Source organism: Ostrinia furnacalis, unplaced genomic scaffold (genome assembly GCF_004193835.3).
Source record: "Ostrinia furnacalis isolate ACB-3 unplaced genomic scaffold, ASM419383v2 OfSCF7379, whole genome shotgun sequence".
Classification (NCBI taxonomy): Eukaryota; Metazoa; Arthropoda; class Insecta; order Lepidoptera; family Crambidae; genus Ostrinia; species Ostrinia furnacalis.
This window is the reverse complement of record NW_021137618.1, coordinates 135,439-150,098: the sequence shown is the minus strand read 5'-3', so window position 1 is coordinate 150,098 and position 14,660 is coordinate 135,439. Positions and strand designations below refer to the sequence as shown.

The following is a 14,660-nucleotide window of genomic DNA, read 5'->3' as shown; positions in this document are numbered from 1 at the left end:
TGATGTAATTTTAACGTAATGTAATAATTATATCGAGAAACACCACAGCATACCGTAAGGCTAGAACGAAGGGTCGAGAACTCAAAATGAATTTGCCCAGAAAGTACCTCGAATATTATATTTGACCATTTCTCTTAATCATCCTATGATTCGGGACGACCAAGAGAGCGCTGGTAGGGTAAAAAGATTATGAGACATGTAGAGGCTCCTTAAGACCAAAATATTTGACAATTTGTAAGTGCTGTGCCCGACAGGGTCCATACTGTACCTAATATAAGTAATCTTAGAACATCCATAAACGTGTGGAATAGCAAACAAGAATTTGAATTTGAATTACTATTTACTTAGTCTATAAAAAGAAATAATTTTTGACTTTGACTTTGAGTGAAAACCAGACTATGGGAGATACTCTATACATGGATGCCTCCAAGTTATAGCTATTAAGGGAGCAACATCCCAACGGACCAAAACGCAACCCAGTTTTCTTTGAAGGACACCTTGTTTGACAAGTGAAATAATAATTGAAACAGATACAGCTAATGATCGCCCGGAGAGTTCCTAACTTGTAATAAAAGATGGAAGAGAAGGTACCCTGGTGTACCTAATGTTGAATTATGTTTGACAAATATCACAGTACCAGAACTTTTGTACACTCTCTTCTAGGACGTTATTTTTATTTTGAACTAAATTACTAACTGAATGTTAGATTCAGTTGACTAAAAAGTTTTGAACATAATGTATTCCCAGTTTTCGTTATACTGAGAGAGCGCGAGAATAAACATCTGAATAAAACTCAATTAAAAATCAAATGTAATTTTTCCTCCAATTTATATACACTTCATAAAGGGGAATCCGAAGTAGGTATGTACGAAGTATATTCAACTTCATTTCTGGATTTTTGTGTCATTAACTATACATTATGAGCTCTCTTCAAGCTCTGAGTATGCATTAGTGGCCTTACTGGTTCCATCTTATATTATGTAACGATCGCCCGGGGACAGCCCAAGTGCTTAATTGAAACAGATGTTTGAAATTAATTTATATTCCCGCGGAACACTGTCCAAAAGCTCGGCAATATTCCTAGATTGGCAATACAATAACGCTGCGGTCACACGTATGTTGTACACATCAGACTTTACATTTTTGTTCCAAAATAAACCCTGTTACAACTATTTAAGGTACCCTAGTGTTAACTTTAATGTGCTGTCAAGCGCCAGTGTCATAACCCGTCATGGAAATTAATCCTTCCCACCGCAAAACCCGTGACCGCAACGCCGCAAAAATATTTGCTAGCTTTTTATTACAGCTACAGTGCGTTCACGTCACAACGTTGTGACAGCGCGTGTCATTTAAATATGTGACCCAGTGATGACGTGTGCTTACAGAAATACTAGCTTCAGCCTGCGGCTTCACCTGCGAGGAATTATATTATCCAAGAATTTTTTTATCGTAAGATGAAAAAATGTCTTCCAAGAATTCCCTTCGTTGCTTTACATATGAAAAAGAAGTTGGACATAGGTCCTTCTCTCTAGAACCCTGATTTATTTCTATCCCAAAATACTACGCTGGGTATGAAAGCGTAAAAATAAATAGGTATTTAGTTTTCGAATAAATAGGTATTATACACATATGTAGTAACTACAACGCTCATCGACCCATCCCCCCGTGTTATTGAGGTATTCGTATCATGATAATTTTAATTATCCTTTAATTCAAAATGATTCGATGATTGCAATTAGTATTACAACATTACGACCGTTAATTAACGCAATCGGCAAAATTAATTGCAGTCACAACCGATTGGTTCAGCTTCGATTCCTTGATTGCGTGTCCCAGGATCAAACGTTATAAAACGTTCAGAACGTTCTGGATGACATTAACATTTAATTGTTTCTGCAAAAGTTCTCCCAAATTAAAACGAAAGAACATTTCCTTGAGCGTAATCGTTGTTGCTTTGACCGTCCGCCGGATAATTCCAAAAATTGGCTGTAATTTCATTTTATTCCAGCCGTTTGCACTCCAATAACAATGTTTGGAAAAATAAATAAGAGCGCCGCTATATCACGCGTTTATATCTCGCTCTTTAATTTTCACTCCAATGACTTCTAAGGCAGAGTTGCACCACCTAAAGTTGACCGTAACTTTAACGATATCCAGTGTATTTTGTACCTATGGAGTTTAACAGCTTTTGTAACGTTTGTCAAAGTTAAAGTAACATGGTGCAACCCACCCTAAGAATTTCGGTAACAAAAAGCCTTTGTTGACTACTATTGACCATAGGTAAAATTTGTATTTTTAATAGTGATGCAGTAAAGTGGTAATCCTTGTGCCTACCATGAGTTTACGTTAGGTGAGCTCGCTAGCGAATACGTCAAAAAATTCTATGAAGATTTTATTTCTTGAAAGTAGCCGCTAGGGGCGCTGCACAATATGTCATACATTTAAATGTCATTTTTTTACGCAGTCGCTAGCGAGCACACCTAACGTAAACTCATGGTAGGCACACCTATCCCTTTTCGTACTATACTATGTAGTAGTAGGTAAGTACTAGCGTCTAATACGCACCAGGTTTTGTTTTACATTCTTAGCAGTTACGTAACTTATTTGAATGTTGTTTAATTAAATCTGTGAAGCACTGTAAGAGAAGCTTTTGCTTTCTTATTAGGTATTAAGACTGAGTTGCACCATCTAACTTTAACTGGAACTATAACGATAACTGGTGTTTTTTTATGGAGTTTGATCAATTTTTGACGTTTGTTCTAGTTAAAGTAAGATGGTGTAACCCAGCTTGTGTTGACTACTAAAGTATCGCAAATATTAACACTGTAAACATACATACAATAACTTTAAGGCTGGATTGCATCATCTCACTTTAACTTTAACAAACGTCAAAAATCTGTCAAATCCATACAAAAAACGTCAGTTAACGTTATTGTTACGGTTAAAGTTAGGTGGTGCAACTCAGCCTAAGTAAATTCAGTAAATAAACTTAAGTGCGAGCAAATCTGATCGATTCCATTTGTGTTCATCTCGTGTTCATACCCATGTCAAGATTTAGCTCGTGAAGTGGGTCTCACCTGAATTTAGGTAGACTTATTAAAATGGTGCCTTATTAACAACTGTTATGGCAATCGTATCATAGCGAATAACGTACTCAATTTCAAATTACATATTAGTAGGTAGTTTTAGGCCTTAATTACTTGCACTTCGCAAATATGCTTGCTTTTCCTATCAACATCTTGGGACATAGAGTGATTTTGTAGTAACGTAACTATATGTAATAGAGTTTAAGATAATTAACTTAGAAGGTATTGTAACAAGGTACCTTGATAATTTATTGATTAATTAATAATATGATGAGCTGTTTTCCCCCATTATCATAAGCCTTGAAAATTTCGTATCTTCATAGAGTCAATACCATCTTTATGGCGATCACAATCAACGAAACGATCGGCTTATTCGACGCCTTAGATTGAAAACCTCTGAAGTGTAAAAGAATTATTAACCCGCTTTTATATCTAGAACTGTATTCTGTAAGATTGACCGAAATGCATAAAATGCCTCAATATAAGAAAAAATGCATTCTCGAGGTTTTCACTCTAACGCGACTTTAATTCGTAGTCTCCTTGCAAGTTCATACTCGGCCCTTGAATAAATTTGGCGAGAGCTCTCCAGTAAGTTGGAGGATTAACATACAATGTTTTCCTTGAGTGGATCTCTTTGCCTTATGAATTTCGCGGGTAGATCAATAACTTGGCTTATAGGGTGGTGAACAAGCGTGCTTTTTTACGCAGAAAAACCGGTTAAAGCGAGTCGGACTTGCGCGCCTAAGGCTCCGTACGGCCTTATGAGTGTTTAAATATTGTTATTCTAAAAAATCCTATGATGGAAGATCAAATTAACAATTTTTGGATTTTTTCATACTACATTTTTTATTCATTCATAATACACTAGGTCTATGTATAGGTTTCGATTCGCTTGCGAAGTGATAAAAAATAAGGCACAAATTGCCGTAAATTTGGATTGCGTTGTCTTAGAAGCTTCGTTTTTCTACAACTTCAAGGGAAAGCAGCCATCTTAAGTATTTGATGTCAATTTCAACTTAATATCTACGAGTAAGTACACGTGTTCCTGAGAAAAGGGTCCATTCATATCAGACAGACATATGGGAGTAAGTACCTTCACGTGTTCCTGAGAAAAGGGTCCATTCATATCAGACAGACATAATAATATGTCTGTTGCCTTTATTCCCATCCACCCCCTTTAAGTTTGCCACCGGGGTGGTGGTTGCCACTAAATTGGTGGCGTCCAGCAAAGTGATCTTAAAAGGGTGTCGTTCTTCTTTTCGAGGTACGGAACCCTGAAAACTTTTCAATATGAATATGCTTATCATTTTATAGGTAACAAAACTCTTCATTGAGGCCTTTTTGTGGAAAACGAGTTAAGCTTTCCAAAAAAAGCTTTTCTTAGAAATAAGCAAATATCTTTTTATACGAAAACGAAATAGTATGTTTGTTAATATTCTTTTTTAATGTCTGTGGGAGTTGGCGTGGGTGTGTAATAGGAATGTTCAATAGTCTTATATGAGACTTAAAAATATAGCAGACTACGTTTGTTGCAAAATCACACCAGTTCCAAATGCATAAGATTCAATATTGTTAACTTGATGTACCGTCGTTCATACTGTAATGCTAAAAAAAGGGAGACGCATGGGTATATCAAGTATAGTCAGTGCTAAAAATGTGTGAATACTTATATTGATGGAACAAATTCATCCTCATTGTTCATCCCAATTGTTTTTGTATCGCAATTTTTATGTGTTTTTGAATACAGAACTCTCTTATGTTATACTGGTAAAATACTTATACTGGTAAAATACTGGTTAAATGCCGTGTGGTGACGGCAGAGTAGAATACATTTGTCACCAACCCCTACTCTTCCCGCGGGTGTCGTAAGAGGCGACTTAGGGACTACACATCAAACAGAGAATGGGCAGCAGCGCTCTCTGAAAAACATCAATCTTTTAAACTGCGATCTCCAACCCGCCTGCCAAGCGTGGAGATTATGGCAAAACCCTCCACTATAGTGGAGGAGGCTCATAGTCCAGCAGTGGACTGTAAAGGGCTGTTGATGATGATGATGATACTGGTAAAAATATCACTATTTTAATCAAACTTTTATTTAATTTAACATTTCTAAGAAACTTATAAGTACCTACAACTCGTTAAAATAATAAGATCCCATCTTAAAATAGATTATCATCATAATAAAGAGATTCATAACATTCATTTCCACACACGTAGGCGGACTTAATAAACTCGCAAAACCCTTACGTTCGCATATGGCGGCCATAATTTTTGACGCCGACTGTACCCCAAATGATAATGTTCAAGCATTAAGCAAACGTTGTCTCTGCTTATCTTCAGCGTGGATGTAAGCAGTTGGGTGCAGAACGTTAAAATTATCGGAATCGTCCCAAATTAGACATTCAGGATAAATGGAAGCGATTCCGGGGGGCGCGACGGTGGATAATGCATTGGTAGGAGTTCGGTTATGGTGGTGGGAGAGGAGTGTAGGACTTTTCTGTTGTGTGAGGAATGTTTCTATGAAGGTAGTTTTAGTGATGAGGGAAAATGAAGTTCTTTCTTATTGTGCCCGGGGACCCTATAGTAGTGTGTACTTACTAACTACCCTTGATGACTCAAGACAGAGCATCATAATTATTATTATTTCTATGAAAAAAAATAAAAAATAAGCTATATGTTTCCTAAAAAAGAAAAAGAAAAAAAGTGTTTATTGTAAAATTTTCCGTGTAATTTGAAAAAAAATATATGGCAACCGTCTGAACGGCAAAGGCGCCTATGCGTTGATGACGCAGGCTAATAATCGGGCATTGGGCAAAGCGCAGGCAAATGTAAACTCATTAACGTACCATTTTCGATTACGAAACGAAGCTCTACACTCGTTTTTTAATACTTTAATTAGACCTTATTCCAAAGACTTTGAAAAGCAATTATTACCAGCGGGCTCTCTTCATCAGTTTTCAAAAACATGATTTTTGAAACAATTCTGCGTAAACGAAATGAAGCTATGATAATAACTGTCCTTTCATAAAAAATATATCAAAGCCTAAGACATTAATTGGTTTGAATCAAAGAGTCCCAATGCCACAATATTTAACCAATCATCCGAAACGACCCTCAAAACCTCAAAAGGAATGCCCTCGATTTGATCAATCAGGCTGCCATAGAGTAAATATTTTCTTCTAGGAATATAAGAGGTTGTATTTACAATTTATTGTCAAATAACACGTTTATTTGCCAAAATATCACACAAAAAGGACCTAAGTAATAAAGAAATCTAATAATTTCTTAGAAGGTTAACATTTATGTGAAACATAAAGCCGCTACTTATTATTTTTATTTGTTAACTAGCGGCCGCCCGCGACTTCGTACGCGTGGATCTCGTTTTACCCCCCCTTCATCTATCTTACGCGGTTCAGATTTTTTCATACAAATGTTTTTTTCCCGCTAACTTCCGTTCCCGTGGGAATTTTGCAATATCCTGTTGTAACTACGCTTTAAGTTTACTAAGGTACCTGCATGCCAAATTTCAAGCGTCTATCTTACGCGGTTTAGATTTTTCATACAAATGTTTTTTCCCGCTAAATCCCGTTCCCGTGGGAATTTTGCAATATCCTGTTGTAATTAAGCTTTAAGTTTACTAAGGTACCTGCATGCCAAAATTCAAGCGTCTAAATTAAGCGGTTTAGATTTTTCATACAAATGTTTTTTCCCGCTAACTCCCGTTCCCGTCGGAATTTTGCAATATCCTTTTGTAACTAAGCTTTAAGTTTACTGAGGTACCTGCATGCCAAATTTCAAGCGTCTAACTTAAGCGGTTTAGATTTTTCATACAAAAGGATTTTCCCGCTGATTCCCGTTCCCGTGGGAATTCCTAAGTATCCTATAACCTGCCCAGGAGTATGAAAAATAATTCNATAGAGGCCGGTCCTCATAATTGCTGGCCTCATAATAATCCTCATAATAACTTAGTTTCGCAAACCTCACTCTGTTCTATGCTAGAATATTTTTGAGGCAAACAGAAATCTACGCCGGTGCACCCACGGGCAAAGCCTTCTTTGCTATTCATATCTTGTACCACAGTAATTCGATTCTGTTTCTAGGTTTCGTGCTTGTGCGAACCCTATTCCAGGAAAGGGAAAAAATGATAATTTGTCTGCCTGGAGATACGCCAAGTTGTATTTGCTCCGTTATACCTTTGAGAGAGTAGTCGGCCTCGATGGTAACTACATTAATAATCTGGGGTGCCATCATGTAGGATAAAATATAATTATGTTAGCTAAATTGGACTGTAATGTACTGTAGACAGTAACTGGAATCAAAGAAAAAATAGCTATAGAAATAGAAGTTTCTGAAATTATTGTATTCAATGTAATCTATCAATGTTTGCTACCTACGGGCCAAAAATACCATTAAGTATTTTGATTACTTCTATTACGTAGATTGTTTGATCTCTCTTTAGTACCCACATGAATAAGAGGTCTTTGTACGAATTTACATTATTACAGGGACTATGTCTCGTAGTAAATTATAGAATTATGAATTTACAGATAGGTACTTGAGGTAACCTAACTTGAAACCTAATTATGTATTGATTGATGGATAGCTATGGGTGGTTAGGTCTAGTGTAGTAACAGTGGTAAATTCCTACTAATACTACTACTACGAGAGGAATGAGTCGATATCACCTCCAGCTCTTAATGCGATATCTATTCTCATTGATATGCTACTGTTTGTCACATTACACTATGTGCAGCTTTCCATGGCATGAACAATGAAAATGTATGGAATATGAATCACGAGCCTTTAGATAAACCAGATTTAACAAGTAGAAACTAGAATCCGCGATATAATCCCATTTAATCTGCGCACAATGGCGCAAATTGTGCACAGTGAGTGACTGAGCCGAACGGCCGAATTATTCAGCCGAAATTAACCGCATTACCAGAATCGGAAGTAGAAAAATTTACATAATAACACCGTATTGTCATAAATTCATAAGAACTGATAAGAGTTATTAAGTCATATAAGACAAGCATTGGCAAAAAACATCTAGATAAAAAAACAAGATCCTTAGGGGAGGCCTTTGTCCAGCAGTGGACGTCATGGCTGAAACGAACGAACGATAAAAAAACAAATAGGATAAGGATGTCTGGTGGACCTTAGTCGTCTCAAACATATGCCATTGCCGTCCACTGCTGGACAAAAGCTTCGACAAAGTTCTCCACAACGCCCGGTCCTACTCTGCCCGCATCCGGTTGCATCCCGCCACCTTCACTAGATCGTCAGTCCACCCAGTAGGAGGCCTCTAGTGGAAAAATATCGCAGCTATATTTGGATAAAAAAAACGTCAAAATTATCTATTGGCTATCGAATGGTTCTGAATCGTCTATCTGGATACGTATTTTTGAAGTATTCAAATCTCAACTCGCATACCAATCGCATCGTACCTATGCGATTTGGAACTCAAGCGTTTCAAAAATATGCCTCTCTGTGCCAAATCTTGCGAATCGTTATGGCCGAGTCTGAAGCTTGAATCATTTTCCTTATCAAACAATCAAGTTGATTAAATTAATCAAACGACTTCAAAAAAGGTTCTCAGTTTTCTCGTTTTCTTGTAATCCATTTTAATTATGTTAAAAATTGTTAATGACGAAAGGTCAAATTTTAGAAAATGCATTATAAAGAATAATTTAATTAAGAAATACCTACTGCCAGTAAAACCATTACGTATTAAAGTAGTATGCTTAATGCATTGTTCGCGCATTACTTATTTCCCACTGACCTAATTTTTGCTTTCGCAAAATTTAGGAAACTGCCTAGTTGGGAGATGCCCACCCTATACAACATTATCAGTGTAACTCTCTATCTGATTTTGTCTCTATCACACATCCTAACAATCCAATGTGATCGAGAAAGAGGGAGACAATCGAAAACGTTTTCCAGAATTAGGGCAGAGTAATTTTCGGGTGTATGCTGTGGTTTGGAATTTTAGGATGTTGCTGTATCATAAACTGACTGGTTCTACTTTGGTTTAAACATTTCTGACGTTATTATCTAGGCCAGTGTTTTTCAACCTTTTTCATGACACGCATGACCCCCCTAGTATGAAAAAATATTTTGCGACCCTCCGACCGTTCGCTTTTTTTTTCATGCATTTTATAATATTACAAAGATGTTGTACTTACCTCCTTAGTTTGCATTGTATGTAATCAATACCTGTAATTTTTTCAAATATTCTCTCTGATTCACAATCTGTTTTGTCCCGTTTTCTATTTAAAAATATTCATTTTGAGAACGGAATCATAATCCCTGCACTTCCAGTTCCAGTACATACCAAATTCCACTTATTGCTGTAAAATAGCTGAGCCCCCGCTAAAAGCTTACGTTACGTAGTATCCACCAGAGGGAGTTATTGTGCTATGATAATTAAATCGACCTCTAGTGCACATTTGGAATTCACAGAGACCCTAATTTGCATGGCTCGGGCCTGGGCAAACTAAGGAAATATGCCAACAAGAGGGCAAACACTCCCATTAATATTTTATCGGGACGTTTTGTCCCGTTGTGATTTTTTAGCAAACGGAGTTGTAATGTTGTGTCAATATTGTCTTTGGACGAATTTGGAGGTCTCAAAATCTTGGAATGTTTTAATTTTTCCGCTTCTTGACTTTTGAAGAATGGCAATATTTTGTAGGTAGCAAAACAAAACTTGATAAAAAAGTCGAAATAGGGATAGATTTGATTAAGCTCCGTTGGTGTGGACTTTATTACACAGCATAATGTCACTCAGAAAAAAAAAACCGACTCCAAAAAACCTACACTAAAACGTCAAAAATTATTACTAATTACCTACTTATTTATTAGGACGAAATATTAATATTTATGTAGGTATACCATGATTGATACTTCTGGAGTCGGTGCCAAGATTATGAAAATGTAAAGTTTGCCTGCACCGACTCCAAAAGTATCAATCATGGTATACCTACATAAATATTAATAATTCGTCCTAATAAATAAGTAGGTAATTAGTAATTATTTTTCGACGTTTTAGTGTAGGTTTTTTGGAGTCGGTTTTATTTTTGTTTATAAAATTTTACTTATTTCTTGCTTTTTAGTTAACTAATTATTACCTTGATGTTACCACTAAAGGTAGGCAGTACACTGAGACCAAAAAAAAATTGGTTCATAATCGGCGGAGATATTGCGTATAAAAAAGTTCATCCCCAATTTTCCACCCTTGGGGGTGAAATATTTTCTTCAAATTCGCATGAAACCACCCTTTTGATAATACCTATTCAACAAAAAAATAATCGTTCAAATTGGTTTATAATCGACGGAGATATTGCGTATAAAAAAGTTCATCCCCAATTTTCCACTCTTGGGGGTTGTTTTTTATTATTAAATTTAAATGGGACCACCCTTGAGGTATTACCTATACGTCGAAAAAAGATTTGTTCAAATCGGTTCATAATTGGCGGAGTTATCGCGTAACAAACATAGAAGAAGAAAAAAAAACATACGGGTCGAATTGAGAACCTCCTCCTTTTTTGAAGTCGGTTGAAAAAAGTATTTATGTAGGTTAAAAACCAATCTATCACGTTTTTTATCCGTTTTCTGATACCCGTAGTACAAGCTTTGCTTATTTTGAGACAAAATGTCAATCCATGGATATTTTTTGTTTCCTAGTCCAGCGGTTCCCGGAAGGTGGTCCGCGGAACCCTGGGGTTCCGTGGAAAGGCCGCAAGGGTTCCGTAAAAAATATTATCCCACGTTTCGTGACCGACGTTGTTCGCTTGCACCGACTTTTTTACGCACAAGGGAGGGGCAGGGCGTGCGGGCGGAGTAGTACGGGGGTTCCGCTAGGAAAAGTATAATCAATTAGGTCAAAAACCCTGTCCTAGTCAATTCAAATATGTATATTTTGTCCCCAGGTCCAAAGTCCAGTCCTGGTGGTGGAGCTGACCCTCAACAGGCTAGAAGGCACGCAGCTGCGAGCACTGGGACTGTTGTCAGTCTTCGGCTTTAACGTGACATACGCCGTGAGGGCGCCGTCCACCGACCCCGGCCCTCCGTCTTGTAGTGCGATAGAATGCCGCCTGTTAGGGCACTGCTACGCTCGGCAGGACTACAAGTAAGTCCCCTACTAAACTATAGGGCTAAAGGGCACTAGAGTGCCGCTTGTTAGGGCACTGCTACGCTCGGCAGGACTACAAGTAAGTCCCCTACTAAACTATAGGGCTAAAGGGCACTAGAGTGCCGCTTGTTAGGGCACTGCTACGCTCGGCAGGACTACAAGTAAGTCCCCTACTAAACTATAGGGCTAAAGGGCACTAGAGTGCCGCTTGTTAGGGCACTGCTACGCTCGGCAGGACTACAAGTAAGTCCCCTACTAAACTATAGGGCTAAAGGGCACACAGCTGAACCTCCTCTCAGTCTTCAGCTTCAACGTGACATACGCAGTGAGGGCGCCGTCCACGGACCCTGGCCCTCCATCGTGCAACGCCATAGAGTGCCGCCTGTTAGGGCACTGCTACGCTCGGCAGGACTACAAGTAAGTCCCCTACTAAACTATAGGGCTAAAGGGCACACAGCTGAACCTCCTCTCAGTCTTCGGCTTCAACGTGACATACGCCGTGAGGGCGCCGTCCACCGACCCGGGCCCTCCATCGTACAGTGCGATAAAGTGCCGCCTGCTGGGACACTGCTACGCCCGGCAGGACTACAAGTAAGTCCCTCAACAGACTGGAGGCCTGCTATTAGTCTTCGGCTTCAATGTGACATACGCCGTGAAGGCGCTGTCCACCGACCCGGGCCCTCCATCGTGCAATGCGATAAAGTGCCGCCTGCTGGGACACTGCTACGCCCGGCAGGACTACAAGTAAGTCCCTCAACAGACTGGAGGCCTGCTATCAGTCTTCGGCTTCAATGTGACATACGCCGTGACGGCGCCGTCCACCGACCCGGGCCCTCCATCGTGCAGTGCGATAAAGTGCCGCCTGCTGGGACACTGCTACGCTCGGCAGGACTACAAGTAAGTCCCCTACTAAACTATAGGCCTAAAGGGCACACAGCTGAACCTCCTCTCAGTCTTCGGCTTCAACGTGACATACGCAGTGACGGCGCCGTCCACCGACCCGGGCCCTCCATCGTACAGTGCGATAGAGTGCCGCTTGTTAGGGCACTGCTACGCTCGGCAGGACTACAAGTAAGTCCCTCAACAGACTGGACGCCTGCTATCAGACTGGAAGGCACGTAACTCCGCGTGCTGGGCCTGATCTTGTTTCCTGACTAAACATACCTTTGGACACACGATTGCTAACCGTAAATTTAAGTTCACGTTGTATCCATAAATGTAAAAGTTTTTGAAGTATTGTTTTACCGAGACTGTTCGGCAACAATAGCAAATATTGATAGGTAAACGAACTGCTAAACCCACTTGTAAACCCGATCTTAAACTGAGATGATTGGCGATGAAGTACTACAGATCTTAATTCCCTTCAGGCGAAATCAAAATTCAATTTGTAGGCATTTCCGACGACTGTGAAATACATAATCGGCAAATACCGCTCAAATTTTCTTTTTGAAATATTTCAGCGTCGAATATTTTGTATTTAATGGTTGGGTTTATCAACGAAAAATCTCTCTTGGAAACCCATTAACGCACTCAATAGAGCGTGAAAATTTAGTGCAAAGCAGAATAAAGTACTCGATAGAGCCGATGACACGCGCCGCGATCCGCGCCGAAATATTGGGCCATCACTCACGGTTTGCAGTGTGCCAACAAAAACCGGCCGCACTCATACACAGTCGCGGCAACTGTTTCCGTGCGGGTATTTTGTGAAATTTATTGTTTAACCCGCAATATTTTGCTCGCAGGGAGTTCCACTGCGCATGTTTCGAGGGGTACTCCGGGGCCGACTGCGGCGAGGGCCCGCTCTGCCCGCGAACGTCCAACATGTGCAAAAACGGCGGCACGTGCAGGTGAGTGGAACCCAACCTTTTTTGCGTGGAGGAACCGCATTAGGCATCTGTTGCCATGGGGACAACAGTATGTTATGGGATAGGTACCTTTATCCAATCCAATTGATATTAGCGCCTTAAGGAAGGTTAATGTGTAGAAGGAAGACTATTTCAGCGGTAGACATCCTGTGTCTGAAAGAATGATGATGATAATTATTAGTAGCGCTTTCCATCATTCAGCAATGCGTGTACGCTTGTTGCTTTTTACCTTCTCAGGGTGATCTAGACCCACCGTTGCAAAGCCTAGGTCTTACTCTGTAGGGATTAAAGGGGAGTCAGTGGTATTACGCACTACGGGGAATTCCCGTGCAGACCACCGGTCTAACCCAACTTAGCCTAACCCTTCAGTTACCGGCGTCCATTTTCGCTGCGCCAGCGGTTTCGTTTAATACCCAGCAATCTCCTCGGCATAACGATTCGCCGGTCCACAGCGGAATTCCCCCGATATTTGTTGAGAACTTTCGCTCGTTACAAGTTAAATGCACATTACTCGAACCGGTTCCGTCCTATTTAACTTTTGCGTGAGGCTGAGACGGCACTGTCTTTGCGTTTTCGTTCGCGATATTTTCGCTGCATCTCGTTTTACTTCGGAATATTTCAACGGACTCATTATTCATAGCTGATGTAAGAATTAAGACTATCTTTCATACACAAGTCAAGTGTTTGAAGTAACAGGTGTGTTTAAGATTGTTACGAATAAGTTGAAGGTTCACAACTTCATATTCAGCGGGACCCTGCCAGTACCTACACAAAGTTACATACAGGGTCACCTTCAGGAATATTAAATTATGTAGGAGTTTATACATTTTTCAGACAAACATGCATTAGTATTATACTCTTTTGCAATTTTTATTATTGTTTGTTTTTAATGCAGAACAAGGCAGGTAATGTGTGACCGCAATCTCACGAAACGTTTCAAAGTGATTAAGCTGAAAATAAATACAATTAATTTTACATAAAAACCAAAACTGTTATTCATGAATATAAAAAGCCTCGTAAAAATGAAACTAGTACTTTCATTGATGAACGCCCAACTGACTAAGCACTTTCGTTTTTGCAAACGCGAAATTGAATCGCTGTGATATAACCTCATACAGCCTGTGCGAACAAAGCAATTTGGAATAGAAGGCCCATATATTAATAACAAAACAATAGATCAATGATACGTCAGTTCGCTCAATTGGGTAACTACCAATTATGTACTTTGAGTAGCTTACTAATACTCAGTGAGCCCGCTCCAAATTTACCTACGTCATTATGACATCACACACGGGACATGGCACACGATCAAAAAAGTTATGTCGAGCATGACTAGAAGATTAACGGACCTAAACTTGACTTGAAGTTTGTTACGGCTGCACACGGCAACCTCCTTGCCCGCGAAAAAGCACGGCACTGGCCAGTAAAAAAACTACATTCTTTTTTCGATGAACATTAACATTTCTCTTTTATTTTTTTTTCTCGCTCTCGTCTCTCGATTTTTACGATTTGAATTTGTAAATTAATATAGGTGGTTGTAATTGTTATTAAATTCACTTTTTACCCCGTATCTCA

The 14,660-nt window shown here is 39.3% G+C and overlaps 1 protein-coding gene across 1 annotated transcript in view; it reads left to right on the top strand.

The window, feature by feature from the left end:
- The window catches only part of LOC114364343 (uncharacterized), a 60,755-nt gene that overhangs the window by 15,872 nt on the left and 30,223 nt on the right, over nucleotides 1-14,660 (top strand). Inside the window, exons 2-3 of the mRNA XM_028320461.1 lie at nucleotides 10,988-11,217; nucleotides 12,963-13,067. Coding sequence (XP_028176262.1) covers nucleotides 10,988-11,217; nucleotides 12,963-13,067 — 335 coding nt within the window. The remainder of the gene's footprint in view (nucleotides 1-10,987; nucleotides 11,218-12,962; nucleotides 13,068-14,660) is intronic.